General features: G+C 53.3%; 1 protein-coding gene across 2 annotated transcripts; it reads left to right on the top strand.

Annotated features, from left to right (window-relative positions):
• Positions 1 to 11,302, top strand: AGTRAP (angiotensin II receptor associated protein). Of its 2 annotated transcripts, none has more exons than XM_019541333.1 (5): positions 1 to 85; positions 5,426 to 5,460; positions 6,355 to 6,466; positions 7,575 to 7,773; positions 10,385 to 11,302. In XM_019541333.1, exons 1-5 carry the CDS (start codon positions 59 to 61, stop codon positions 10,492 to 10,494), a joined length of 483 nt encoding a protein of 160 aa, XP_019396878.1. In that variant the 5' UTR covers positions 1 to 58; the 3' UTR covers positions 10,495 to 11,302. The 2 variants fall into 2 exon arrangements, with proteins under 2 accessions (XP_019396878.1, XP_019396877.1); XM_019541332.1 differs by lacking the exon at positions 1 to 85 and adding an exon at positions 349 to 510.
• Positions 11,303 to 14,219: the final 2,917 nt, after the last annotated feature.

Below are 14,219 nucleotides of genomic sequence, written 5' to 3'. Positions count from 1 at the left end.
GGGAGTCACGGGGCGGAGCCGGCCCGAGTCGGGAGCCGGAGGGTCCCCGCGCTGCAGCATGGAGGTGCCCGCTGTGAACCTCAAGGTGCGGGCCGGGGCGGGGCGGGGCGGGACGTCCCCGGTGCACGGAGCCGCCGGCCCCGCCAGGGCCCCTCTGGCCGCCCCGGAGCAGAGCGGCTGGCTCGGGAGGTCCTCCCTGAGGGCGGGGGCGCAAGTGGGCTGTTTCAGGCTGGCGGGGACGAGGGCAGGGCGGCGGCCCCAGCACCAGCCTTCAGCCCGGCTTTCTTCTTCAGGCTCTTGATGCCTGCAGGAGCCTTGGCTGCGGCCCAGGCCTCTTCCCCCCGCGGACCTGATGCTCGGCGGATGCGGGCGGTGTGGGGGCAAGAGCGCGGGAGCCAGGGACTTCCTGAAGCGCTTGTCACGCTTGTGTCACATGCATGTTTGTGTCAGCCCCTGCGATGCAAAACATCAGGAAACGGGCCAGCTTCGTTCCAGGGAGAGGACAGGCAGGTTTGAAATGCATTCTTGCAATATGAACCCTGTTAGTTATTAACCTAGTCCTGCCACAGGCGCCACTTGGTGTTGCGTGCACGGAGGCTGCGGGACGCAGCGGGTGGTTCATTTTGATTCATTTAGGTTTTTTCAGAGTCGTCCAACATAGCTGCCCTTTGCCAAGCTCAGCCTTTGCCAAGTTTTCAGATAAGGTGGTGCTGGGCAAGGATTGTCTCTGAAGGAAGGTCACCATCCCCCCCCCCGGGTTTTGATCACTAAACCTTGGTGCGTGTGATATTTTTTAACCTGCAGGGTTTGAAACCCCTGCTGAAAAGCTGGGGGCCAGGGCTGTGCAGAGAAAGAGAGACTCCCTCAAGTGTAAGTGCGAATCAACACCTTGGTGAGAAGCGTGTCCTTCCTAGGAGAGGGGAAATGAAAAAAAGGGCGTGAGTGCTCTTGAACTGGCTTCTGACTGAGTTTGCTTGGCGTCCAGGCACGTGGCTGGGGGGCTGGAGCGCCGCGTGAGGGTTGTCTGCCTTTGTGGAGCTGTTTTTTTGGTAGAATAACTCCAAAAAAATTGTGCCGCCTCCCCTCACACACCCAATTCCTTTTGGGTCAGCTCAGCTGCTTGGTGCCGGTTGCGCAGCATCCTGGGTAGGTGCCACGTATGACCGGGCTCTCTGCATGTGGGGATGTTCCTTGTGTGTTGCTCTTGGGACTGGCAGACACCCAGGGTTGCTGTTCCCCCTCTCTTGCTTCCCATGCACTTTTGCAAGCTAGCGCCACATTTGAACAGCTGGCAGTTGGCGTGCAGGGGATGCTGCTGCGCCCCACAACCCTAGCAGTCCTTAATATGCAGAGGCTACTGCAGCTATGTTTGCCACTGAAAGAGTGGGCGACTGTGGGTGCCAGTGCTGCCCCCCTGAGCTGGGTTAAGTTCTGGAAGTGGATTAGCCACTGGATGAACTGTTCCTGGATTGGTTTTACCCTGTGGAGCTCCAGTTCTGTGCTCAGGGGAGCTCACACTACCGAATGGGAACGGATGGCAGTGCAGACTGCGGATGGTCAACAGCTGTAGCAGATCACTCCCTGATGTGTTTGCAAGAAGAGCGTCCCCAAGCCACATCAGGGGCACAGCTGCCTGTGGGTCCCCCTTTGTGTGGAGAAGCACAGGCCCATTGCCATCTGGAAGCCCGCCGCCCTCGGCACTCCAGACAGCGGCTCACCAGTTTGGGGCTGGTCCTTCAGTGCTCAAGGGTGCTGTTGCCATGGAAATGTGTGTTGCTATAGAGGATGCTGGTGCCTGCAATTTGCTGCATTGTCAGGGCCTCAGTGGAGAGGATGCCTTATTCCCCTGCTTTGAGGTGAGGCACTGGGAAGTTGCAATAAAAAGAGAGGGCACCTACAAGGATTTCATGGAGCAGACCCTTTGGCCATAATAGCCTTTCTCCTCACCCAGCTGCGTACAAGGCAGCAGCTTTTGTATTCTGCTGATTTAAAGGTTGCACTACCGCTTTCAGTATACCCCAGCAAAAGAGCATGGAGCTTCACCTTTCCAAACAGCCAAGATGTGGAGCAGATGCCTCCTGGTGCCCGTTGTCTGTGGGTGTGTGCTGCTCTGGCGGCACACTGCTGTAGACACGAAGTCTCTGCATGGGCCTGCCAGGGGGTGCGGGTGCAGGTGCAGAGTCCCCATGCCCATCGTGTCTCGGTGGGATCGCGAGGGGAGGGCCCCTGGCTGGAACTGCCGAGTGCCCTGTACGTTGCAGGGCAAAGCCACACGAGGTTGTGGACTGGGCAGGAACGCTGCATCAGGTGTCCAGCCACCGGTTCTGTATGTCCTTGTTTGACTGCTGTCCCTGCGCCCTCTCCCAGGAAGCCTTCCCCCCTCTCCTGTCACCCTTATACAGCATTTCATCTCTGCTCTGTCTCCTCTCGGCCTGGGGCCATGCCAGTGCTGTGAGGCAAAGGGATCACAATCAGGAGGTCCTCATGTGAGTTGGGGCAGTGGTGATGTAGGAGTCATTCTTGTGCCAATTCCGGTCTCTGCAGCAACTAAGATAAAATATTGCCAACGCCTCAGTTTGGGAAGGCCACTGGCCAGGTCTTGTCTCAGGCTGAACTGAGCTTGGAGGAATGAGATGGCTCCTCTCTGCCCCTCTGCTGGCTTGAACTCCTTGGGTGGGAGGTTTGGGGGCAGCGTGGGAGAAGGGTGGCTCAGAAAGGCAGTTGGCTGAGCAGCAAGAAACACAGCAATGCTACAACTCGGAGAGATCCCAGCCTCTGAGCTGCTCGGGGGGCGGGGGCACCCAGGCTGGCATGAGAGAGCGCGTGGCCCCGTGTTGTTGGCGCCAACATGGTGCGTGCTCTCAGCTGAAAAGTCTCCCTCGTGACCTGAATGGATCAGCCCAAAACAGGCTGTGAAGTTAAGGCTTGCACTGTCATCGTCCTGAATCTGAAGAGTTAACAATGCTGAGTTTGCTTAAAACCAGCTACGTGCCTTCTAATCTTTGGGTAATAGGCAGACAAGGTTCTTTGGGTGAATCTGATATCTTTTATTAGACCAACTTAAATAGTTGGGAAAAAAAATTACATTCATCCCCCTTTTCTCCCCCCTCCCCTTCCTGCTGCCTCTCTCACCCACTGACTCCTCAATTTACACCTTCACTGGCTGCCTGTCTTGCATGCAGGCCAGCCCAGCCCAGCCTCTGGCTTCTTTACTATTCCTTCCATCCAGAAAGAGCACACACCAACTGCAGTGACTTCCTCAGCCTGATGAAGGGTTGTTAAACCCGAAAACTTGCTAAATTTTTTTTTTCCCAGCTATTTAAGTTGGTCTTATAAAAGATGTCAGATTTACCCAAAGAACCTTGTCTGCCTATGTCCTTAGACCAACACGGCTGCAACCTATACTCCTGTCACTTTGGGTAAGGCAGCTCACAAATCGGGGTGGATAAGGCAGCGTGGGAGAGGAGCAGGGTGGCTTCCAGTGGCAGGGAAGGTCATTCTCAGTATGCTTGCAGTTGGCTTGCTTGGGCTGCTTTTTTCGTGAGCTAACTTGTCCCCCAAAGATCAGAATCCAGCTGGCCAAAGCAGCCAGATGATTCCAAGGAAGAAACGTCTGCCGGAGGTGAAGAACTTAGAGACAGGTTCACTTGAGTCCCTTCCCCGTGAGAGTTGAGCCCTTTTGTGTCTGTACAGCAATAAGGATGTCATCAGAAACGTTCCCATCTCAAGAGGTTACAATTTGACTAGAACAAAATAAACCAAGTAGGAAGGGAAATACAGTCCCCACTTAACACACAGGGACCTCAGGTTCAGAGGGATTAAGTGGTTTGTCCGAGGTCACGTGCAGAAAATAATGGTGGAACCAGGAATTGACCACACGCCTGTCTGGCTTCCAGGTCAGTGCTTTGTACATGCCCGTCCTTCCCCTCCACCTGGGAGCCTTACAAGGGCAGGTGGAGGGAGACATGTTCATAAAAAGCTTCCCTACCCATGATATCTCTCTCAGATCTCACTTGGGGCTCAGTAAAGCTGTTCCTTTCTTTAGAGAGAGAAATTTCAGTGCTTCTCAAATCTGGGATTAAATCCTTGAGGAAAAAGAAAGGAAGCCAGTCCCTCCCACTTCTCTCAGCGGGAGTCTGTCTGCAAAACAACTTGCTTTATATGGCAAAGTGAAAATCGCTCTGAAAAGCATATTCCTTCCATCCCGTGATGTCTGAGGCTATTCTGGGCTGCACCGAGACCCCTGCATAGTTCCCCGAGTCCTGGGATAGCTGTCGGGTAACTTGGGCTAGGAATGAGGAAGAAGATGATCCTCTCTTGCATTCAGTCCCAGTGTGCCACTGCTGTGACCCTCCTTCTTCCCCATGGCAAAGCCTGTGCTGTAACTTAATTACTGCAATATTGGTATAGACAGCTATAAAAAAAAAAAATCAAACTCTGTCTAATTATGCTAACCGATGAGCCGTCAGGGGGTCCAGCCAGTATGTAATGTGCAATTAAATACTATCTCATTAATAATTTCCCCAATATTGTGCAGTCTCTTGAGCCAAAGCTATTTGCATTTCTCCATTTCAGACGGGAACAACCTGCATTTCACTGATTAGCAGCAGTGGTCTGGTCTCTGGGGCAGGATGCAGGTGGTGTAAGTAAGGGTTTTGTATCCGTTCAGGAACCGTTAAAAATACTAAAACCTTTTTAAACAGCTTTTGAAGTCACAAAAAAATCCAAGCTATCTGGGACTTGCAGGCAGTCCCAGCTGTGGCAGCGGGTCACAGCTATGCATGGCCCACAGAGCATTGTGAGACTATGGCATCCATATGAATTTCCTGGCCCATGGTGCAGCTTTATTGGTTATTAATATTAGTTGGAGGCAGTTAGTTTTGTATTCGGGGTGCGAGTGCAAGGGGGGGAGCTGTGGCTGGGGCAGTGAATTGAGATTCTGTAGGGTTTTTGTGAGAGCTCATGTGTCTTGTGGAAGGGCAGAAGTGTCCTATGGGGCAGCCATCTGGTCTTCTAGCTCTTCTGGAACTGTGTTTTCTGGTGTCTTTGAAAGACTCGAGATGCTTTGTTGACAGGTGGTCCCGATCCTATTGGTGTTGATTGTGTCCTGTGACTTGCTTTCCCTCTTGTTGACTTTTGTGGGCATCCTTGGAAGGTCTTGCCCTCCAGCTCTAAGTAATGAAGTGTCTTGAGGGCTGATGTTTTCTATAAATACCCTCTGAGCTTTTGGCTGAAATCTGGAAGCCAGCATTGCCAGCAGGGCTAGGGCACCCTGCATTTTGCAAGCGAGCCCTAAACCGGGGCATTGTGCTCTCCCAGGTCACAGGCTGCCATGGTGCCTTTGAAAGCTGATACGTGCCTCTTCACTTCCAGCCTCCCATGTGGTTTGAGCTCACTGACCTGTTTCCTCTCTGCTGTCTTGCAGGCCATCGTTGTGGTGCACTGGCTGCTCACAATATGGTAAGTACTTCTGTCCTCTGCTCAGCCAGGCTTGAAAAGAGAGCTCTCCAACCTGTGGATTGGGAGCCCTGGCACAGATGCGGGGATGGGGGCTCTGGGCTGGACTAGATCAGAAGCCCAAGAGAGCTCCCACGGCCGGGGCAGCTTGCCTTCTCAGACATGTGCTGGGTGGGAGAGCAGGAGAAGTTCTTCTCCCTGAGCCAGCATAGTTGCCATATCCTGGGGTGAATGAGCACTTTGCTGCTGGAGCCTGATTCTCAGATTTGCTCCATTGGTTTCAAGGGAACAAGTTGAGTACCCAGCACCATGCTTTTTCCCTCTTTTTGATACGTACATGAGCCCCTTAATTCAGTGCCTGGATCTCTCCTGTTCTCAGAGGGTGGGCAGGGGTGTTATCCCCTGTTAGAGATGGTGAACTGGTACATGGAGGGGCCACATGTTGTAAGCCTACACCTTTGTTTGTAGTGGGTTTAGGTGAGGGGTGTACACACCATGCTGCAAGTACTTGAGTTTTGTCATCCCAGCGTCGGCTCTGAGATGATAAAAAAACTCTGGAGAGGTTACCAGAGACTGCAGGTATGTTCCCAGGGAGGGTTGAAGACACCTAGCAGTGGCACACATGGGCGTCTTGTAGCAGTAGCTGTCTGATCTTTTTTCAGTGGAGATCCAGAGATGGAAGCTCTGAACTCTACAGATGAGGAACAGCTCCATCTTGGAGTAGGTTGGGCTGGTTCGTGAGCCTGGCAGAGGGGGGTTACCCTGACTTGCAGGAGCATTTCTGTGCACAGAGCCCCAGGAGTGCAGGTGTTTGAGCACTGAAAGCTGAGCATGTGAGAGTCATGCCAGGCATGTTCTCAGTGTTTCTCTCTCTTTTTTCCTTGCTGTGTTTGCCAGGGCATGCACAATCTCGTGGATTCCAGTCTCCTACTTAGCGGGGAACTTAACTGTCCTGGCAGTGGGAGTCTGGGCCATCATTCAGCGGGATTCCCTTGACGCGATATGCATGGTGAGCCAAGAACAACTCCCTGCTGGGCAGGGGCGGGTGGAAGGGAGGGTCATGGACAGCACAGCAAAATGCCTTCCAGTTGGTTCCACTTCCTAACCCTTCCTGGCATTGTAAAGGACAGAGCAGGTTCTCCGGCAGCCAGGGCCACAGGGAAGTGTGCCCCATGTGTAGGCATGGCTAAGCATGGCCCCTTGTTAGCATCATACACTGGGCTGTTGAGCAGAGTGCAGCATGGGACTGAAGAGCTCTACACGCGCCAGTGACTTATGCAGATAACTGGAGTGAGCAGTGGGGTAAGTAGCAGGCAAGAAACTGGGACCAGTGTAGTGGTACCCAGTTAAAAGAACAGAATCCTGTGTACATGGATTGAAGTTGGCAGTGGTGCTGTAGCACTGGAGACCAGGTGCTATGCTCGTGCTCTTCAGAGGTCATGCTCGTGGACCTGTAGGTATACACAGTAGCACGTGGGGCCTTAGAAGAATAAAAAGGGGAAAGAGAAAAATGGGAAATGGACTGAGATGCCTGGGGAGGCCAGTAAGGATCAGTTATGGGCCTCATCCAATATCCGTCTTTGGTTAAATTAAGTGGCTTTCCAGACAAGGAGGTGCCATAGATTTCACCTCTCTGGGCTTCAGTAAAGTCTTTAATATGTTGCCTACACCTGGGGAACTGCTTTTGAAGAAGGGGTTAGTAGGAAACGTGGTGTGGATGAGGGACTGGAAACGAGAGAAGATATGATACTGAGGGTGAGGAATAGTCGGCTGGAGGGAAGTTATTAGCAGATTTCCTCACAAATTGGCTGGAGGTCTGTCTTGTTCAGTGGTGTGCTCATGCAAACACATGCTGGAAGATTTGCCAGTGGAATGAAGATTGGAGGCATTGTCTGTATGTGGGAGGATTGGAAGGTGCTGTGAGAAGAGCTGGAGAACCCAAAGGACTGGACTGATGGGAAGGGGGAGAAATGTAGCAGCATAAATGTGAGACCAAGCAGTTAGACTGGTCCTTGAGAGGTCGGGGCCTGTTAAGGAATACTGCTAAATACATTGCTCTGGAAATGCTAGTGCGGGCTCCTGCTGGAGAGTGCAATGCCCTTGTCTCCCCCTTGCAGTTCCTGACTGGCCTGCTGCTCACAATCCTCACAGACATCATCCATATCAGCATCTTCTACCCCCAGGAAGCGAAACTGTCTGACTCAATACGCTTCAGTGCCGGCATGGCCATCTTCAGCCTCCTCCTCAAGCCCATGTCCTGTTTCCTGGTCTATCAGATGTACCGGGAGCGTGGGGGAGAGTATGTCTTCAACCTAGGTAGGATCGTCAGGGTGTCTTCTCCTTTGGGATCCTTCCCACCTGCTCTCTCTGTCTCTTCCCCATCTCTCTTGTGCTTCCAACTGACCTCTTGCCTTGTGCCTTTGATGCACTTCTTCTCCACTGCAGACCTGGAGTCCTCATCTGATAGCCACTTTGCACATGATGGTATTGACTTCACTACTGTCCTTCTTGTTCAACGTGCCTGAGCCACCTGCTTCTTTCTCCCTCTGCATCCCAGTGTGCCATCCTGGAAGCCTATGTGGCCAGCTCTGTGATCTGAGATGGGGTAGAAATGGGAGAAGGGGAAGTCTGTGCAAGGGAAGGGCTGATGCCTTGCAGGCCTGGCTGGGAAAGGGAAGCCTTTCTCCATCCCAGCATCATCCCGCAGCCATGGGCTTGAGGCAAGCTGCTTCCCTTCTTTGCTTCCATTGCCTTGTCTGCAAAGGGGCCTAGCCCCTTGCACACTGTGTGTGGGGGTGAGCTGATGGGCTGTGGGGTCCACTGAGTGACACTGAGCCTCCTCACTGTGACAGGATGGAGCAACTGACACCTGCCCTCCCCACTGTGCACACAACAAGGTCCTGTGTGAACTTGCCGGCTTGTTGCACTGCTCCGGCTGGGCACCCTTGGTTGGGAGGAGGCTGCAAGGAGTGTTTTAGCTCAGTGGGAACATGTGACTTGTCATTTGTGCTGCCACCTTCTCCCCGCTTTCTGGGCCCAGCATCCTCTGAACCCTTGGACCCCCAAGCCATCAGCATGGCATGCTCGTCTCTCCCTGGCGCAGCTGGGATCAGCATGCCTGCTTCTGCTCTAAGCTGCCGAGCTCTAGGGATGAGGTGGCCCCTACTCCTACTGCTTCTGCACTGGCTCTTCTGCACCCCATGGAAGATCAGAGCACCCAGAGGGCAAGAGCTCCTTGGCATGTAGAGAACCCAGTCACACCCCAGCCAGACTTACTGTCATGCCACTCATCAGTGTGCAGTCAGACCCTCCCCTGAGTCGGAGGTGAGCCCAGGGGTGGCTTGGACACATTCACTGTGCACCGAGCCATCGGCAGGGTCTACCACCCAGTCACTTGTGCTCCTGACTCTGGGCTGGTGGCAGGAGGAGCAGGTATCACTGCTGAGGGCTCCATTCACCACTAAGTTGTGGGTCCAGCCAGCACTGTTGGAGTGACACTTGCACACAGGGATGACCTGAGCAGGGTGCAGGGCCCAGGGCAAATTGGCCTAAGCATTTATTCCCTGGACACAAGGAAATCAGCAGTGGATTCAGTGGGGGAGGAGGGCTTGCCGAGTGGCCGGACATGGCGCTGGTGGCAGTGCATGGCCACTCTGCCCTGCTCCGTGGGCCCCCCCAAAGTGCCGGGCTCAAAGCAGTCACCCCGATTTGCACCCACTGGGAGGCCCTGTCTGCACAGGGCTATCCCTGGGGTACCAGGTGGCTCCTGTTATAACCATAGCAGTGCTTCCTTATGCTGAGCTGAGTTGACGAGGTTCACCCACTCTGGGGCTAATGCTGGCACCACACCCTCTTCTTTCAGTCTGGCACCCTCGTCCCAATGCAGCTGTCCCATCTTCTTCCTCCCCACTCTGCCTGATCCTCTCTGTCTGTTTCTGCACTGTCCCCTTCTGTTGTCCGGCAGCCTCTGCCTGCTCACACTGGGGGCTGTCACATGTCAGCAACTAGCACTGGCTCACTCACTTTCATGGTCACAACAAATGATCAGCTGCTCTCCCTGGCACAGCCACTGGGCTGCAACCAGGCACTGTAACCAGTATACAGCACAGGGCAGCAGGGTTTGTAACCCAAGGCCGCTATTTGTGGTGCCCTGGCAAGGCCTGGCTTGGTGTGCAGACAGCTCCAAGAGATACGAGGCAGGGGGCATGGAGGAAAGGGATAGTCACTGACTGCAAGGCACATTTGTTCTCCTTGGATCCTGCCTGATTGTGTGGCAACCAGCTAAATTTTGGCAGCGTTTGCCTTGTGCTGGGAGGAGGTGTTGACAGCTATTCCACCCAACCTCCAGGCTTTGCAGGTTGAGGGAGCTTATTCTGAGGGAGGCAGATGCTGAGATCAGCCCCTCTGCCTATTGGCATCATTGTGCCTTGGAAGTGGGCAGAGTGACCCTTCCCATGGGTTGGTCCGTGGCCCCCTCCGGGGGCTGCAGATCATCTAGGTTGTTTCAGTGTTAGGTGCGGCAGCAGTTTCTCTGCTGAAGCATTAGGTCCTTCCTGTGCTAAGCCAGTCAGGCTGGAGGGGTTGTACCACCCTGTGATGGATAGGTTGTTGATACCGTTGTACCCATAGGGGAAGTGCTGAGCAGCGGTGCTAGCTAGGCAGGACTAGCAGTGTGGGTGAGCTGGCTGGGGCCATGTCTATGCCATCCTTGCTTCTTGCTAAGCAAAATGGTGAATGGAGAATCCCCATGTGATCTCTGTGCTAATTAGTCAACTAATGCTCTGGCCTGGAGGTCATGATTTAAAATTTCAGTCCATTTGATCACTGAATGCATGAGGGCTGGGTAGAGTGGCAGGATGACCACCCAGCACTGGGCAGGACAGCAGTAGGCATGACCTGAAAGCTTCCTCTTCATCTCCCCTTGCAGGTAACATCAGCGTAGGCCAGGACCGCAGTGCCTACCAGTCCATCGATCGGCAAGATGCACCTCACCCCTACCCTGAGCCAAACAGCGAGCCAGCCCCGCGTCCCTACTGAGGCACCCTCCCTTGCCAAGAGCAGAGCACAGGATGGTGCCAACACTGCCCACCCCATCCTTCCCTGCTCGTTTCTGTCGGAGGAAGCTCCAAGACCAAACCAGGAGGAAAGGAACTGGTGGTACTCCCCTCTCCTCTGAGCTTCTTCCCTGAAGCTGCTTAGATGGATCAGGTCCTGGTGGGACCTCAGAAAGGTCATTTTGTTTTAAAGATCTAGGGCTCTGTCTAGCCCCCTTCCCCCTGTCCCAGTTTACAAGAGTTTAACTGCTGTCTGTATAAGCACCTTAATTCCTCCTTCCTCAAGCCCTCAACACTGCTGCCTCTGCAATCCAGGTATACTGCGCTCCCCAAAATATTCACAGAGAAACTGGCCATTTTCCAGATGGTCCATCTGATTGTGCAGCTGCCTACTGACTTGGGGAGTGACCCTGGGTCCTATGGATTGATCTCCTGGGCGAGTGGTTTGATTGATCTCTGGGAGTTCCCGGAGGCTGTTTCACATTCAAAGATGTGGCGGATGCTTTTATCAGTAACAGCCTGTGCTGGGTAAGCGTCTGCACGCAACCTGGTTAAGAGGGGGGAGCGGCTGAGCCCACGAGTTGTTTGTACTCCTGCTCCTGCTGTTAACTCTTGGGTTTTATTCACTGGTGTTTGTGTGTAGGTTTGTAGTGCACAGGGTTCTTGTTGGGTGACATGCTCCTGCTGTGAGTACACTGTGCCTTCAAACACTCTGTGGCCTTCTGTTGAGCTTTTTAAGAGAACTGGACTTGTTTTTTCTAAAAGACATCAAATAAAAATGTAACGCAGTACCTCTGAGCGAGTTCTGGGTTTCAAATGATACCTGTCACCCTGCTGCCTCCCATTGCACTGTCTGGAGAACCCAGGGGCTTGCGGCTTCATTTCTTGACTCCCTGGGATGAAGCGGTAAAAGTATTGAACAAACAGAGTCGCCGCTCTGCAGAGTTTCTGGACTGAGGGGCTTGGGTAAAGCCCACTGGGTGGCTGTTTATTGGCTGTATTGGGCTTTGGGCCTGCCTGCAAATATTGAAGTCGGTACAATACACTGTACTGGAACGTGTGTTTTTTCAACCTTTTGCAGCTGATGTTGAGCAGGGGGGTCTTCAGCAGGTTCATCGAGAAGGAGAGTGTGAATATGTTGTGGGTTGGGGGGAGAAATCCCCACAGGCTATTGAAGTTGGAAAGCCTAGTATTTTCCAAGGCAACATCTTTTGAATTATGGATCTACCCTTGGACAATTGGATTTCCCTGACTGCCTGCTGCTGCACAGTCTCTAGTGAGTATGGATCTGCCATTTGATTTTCATCAGTCTCCAGACTCCAGCTCTTTGTATTAAGTCCCATGTTCGTGACTGTTGGACACCACTAGTTAAGGAGCAAGGCAGGCTGGCTGCTGTCTGGCTTCCTGCCTTTGTCACAAATACGGGTTTAATGCGAGAAAATGAGAATTCTTGTGCTCCTCTACAAACAGCTGTTAGCGCCCACTTTGTGTGTGTGCATGTGTGGGGGGGGAGGTGACTGTCTGGCCAGGCAACAGGGAATTAGGCCCCATGTGAGCTGCATATGAACAGAGGAGTCACACTGAGGACTGAGTCCTAAACCTGGCTTCTCCCCATCTCTGATTTTGGTTTAGGCACGTGGTTTAGGTCAAGAGTTTTATGCTGTTTAGGAAATCTGGGACACTGATAAATGTGAAAAAACAAAACAAAACAGGGCTTTATTGGAAGAGGCAGAGCATTAGTTTGACCCGGCTCCCCACCATCCATAGATTGGGTACTTCAGCGGTGCTTTTTGGTGCTTGCCCAGAAGAGGCATCACGTTAGTTTGACCCGGCTCACCCACTGTCTGTATAGACTGAATGATTCAGTGGGGCTTTTTGGCTCTTTCATCTAATAGCTGATTGAATCAAACTAACACAGTGCCTCTTTAGGGCATGCATTGCGCTCAGTGCAGGGGCCTGCCGAGCTGAAAGTAAAGAGTCATTTGTTTTTTTTCCCCACGTCTGTAACCAGCCCAGTAGGTAGAAATGGCCAGGAATTCAACCATGGAAACCCCCTTTCTCCCCTCCCCTTGTTTTGGAAAATGCTGATTTGTCAAAATGAATTGCTGCCTGGAAATACGAACACAATGGAAGGGAGTGTTCTGATGACATGTTTCAACTTTATTTCAATCTTGTGGAACAAGATGTTTTGATCTCTCCTTCCCTCCCATTTTGAAAGTGTTTCCATTTTAAAATTTTCGATTTAAATCACATGGAAACAACAATAGACTTCCATGCCAAAGCATTTCTATCTAAATGTTGTTGTTTTAGATTGTTTCATTGGACATTTCGAAAGTTTCGTTCTGTTTTGGAATACAGAAACAGAAAACATTTTGTTTTGCAAATGTTGAAACTGTGGGACTTCCTACAAATTAAAAAAAAAAAATCCAGGTCCCCTGGACACTTGTTAATTCCTAGTGGAGAATGTTACCAAATCCCGCAGAAGGCTTTGGAAATCTCAGAATCTTTCAAGGATTTGTTTAGGTTTCCTAGTTGCAAGTTAGGGTTGGATTGAATGTACTCCTGTTTATGAACTATTTTGTGAAGCAAAACAACAAGCCTGCAAGCTTTTTTGGAGACCTGTAGGATAACTTGATTTGGCCTCTGCTTCCTGCAGAGACGTCTCTGACCTAAATGCTTTATTGCATTTAAAGAGGGTGGAGAGGAGACAGGGGCTCAAAGGGACAGTTTAAGAAAGCTGGAGAGACTAAATAAGTTTGCTTAAATGGGGAGTGGGGGTACAGGGGAGGAGACAGGGGCTCAAAGGGACAATTTAGAAAGCTGGAGAGACTAAGTAAGTTTGTTTAAATGGGGGGCAGAGGTGCAGGGGTGGGGTGCAGGGCCAGATTGGGCCCACAAGCTGACCCCGTGTGCCAGATCCAGCCTGCAGAAAGTTTTCAGCTTGTGCTCTGGCTCCAGCCCTGCGTGCTGTGTGCCGCAGGCGCTGGCCTCTGACAAGCACATAGCAGCCGTCCAGGGCACGTGCGTGGGGCCAGCCTGGGGCATGCTCTACGCGTGGCAGCTGCAGCAGGCCGTGGGCCTGCACACCAGACCCATGGGCTTGGTTGTGGATGCCACATGCAGCGGGTGGCTGAGCCCAGCCCTGCGCGCTACGTGAAGCACGTGCCACCTCCAGCTCAGCATGGCATGCGGTGCCTGCACCAAAGTGGCCCTGCATCCAGCACAGCCTGTGGGCCTGATCCAGACGGGCACCAGATTTAGGGTGCAGGGCCACTGTGTGCAGCGTACAGCCCCGACCGCCCTGCTGCCGCGGGAAGGCCGCGCCGGATGAGCTCTGCCCGGCACGTGGCGGGCAGCGTGCGGCCCACGGGCCGTATCTTTGGCAGCCACTAACTAGCCATTCTTCTGCTCTTTGCCTGCGAGCCCAAGGCGGCTCGCAGGTGCTCTCCGCATCTGGAGCCCGCCGTTACACCCAACGCGGGACTGCGTCTGCCGGTCCCCCTGCCATGGCCATCCCTGCCACCCCAGCGACTGGGCCTGGCGCCAGGGTCAAACGGCAGCACCGCTCTCGGAGGAGCCCGCGCTCGTGCGGCGCCGCCCGGCGGTGAGGCGGTGTCTTCCCCCGCGTGGAGCAGCGCGAGCAGCAAACGCTTCCTCTCGCGGGGCCCTGCACGGGGGCCGGCTGGGTCGCCCCCGGGAGGCGGGGGC

This window comes from Crocodylus porosus, unplaced genomic scaffold (assembly GCF_001723895.1).
Source record: "Crocodylus porosus isolate Cpor-Errol unplaced genomic scaffold, CroPor_comp1, whole genome shotgun sequence".
In the NCBI taxonomy this organism is placed as follows: Eukaryota; Metazoa; Chordata; order Crocodylia; family Crocodylidae; genus Crocodylus; species Crocodylus porosus.
The sequence above is the reverse complement of the archived record's forward strand: the minus strand, read 5'-3'. Positions and strand labels throughout refer to the sequence as shown.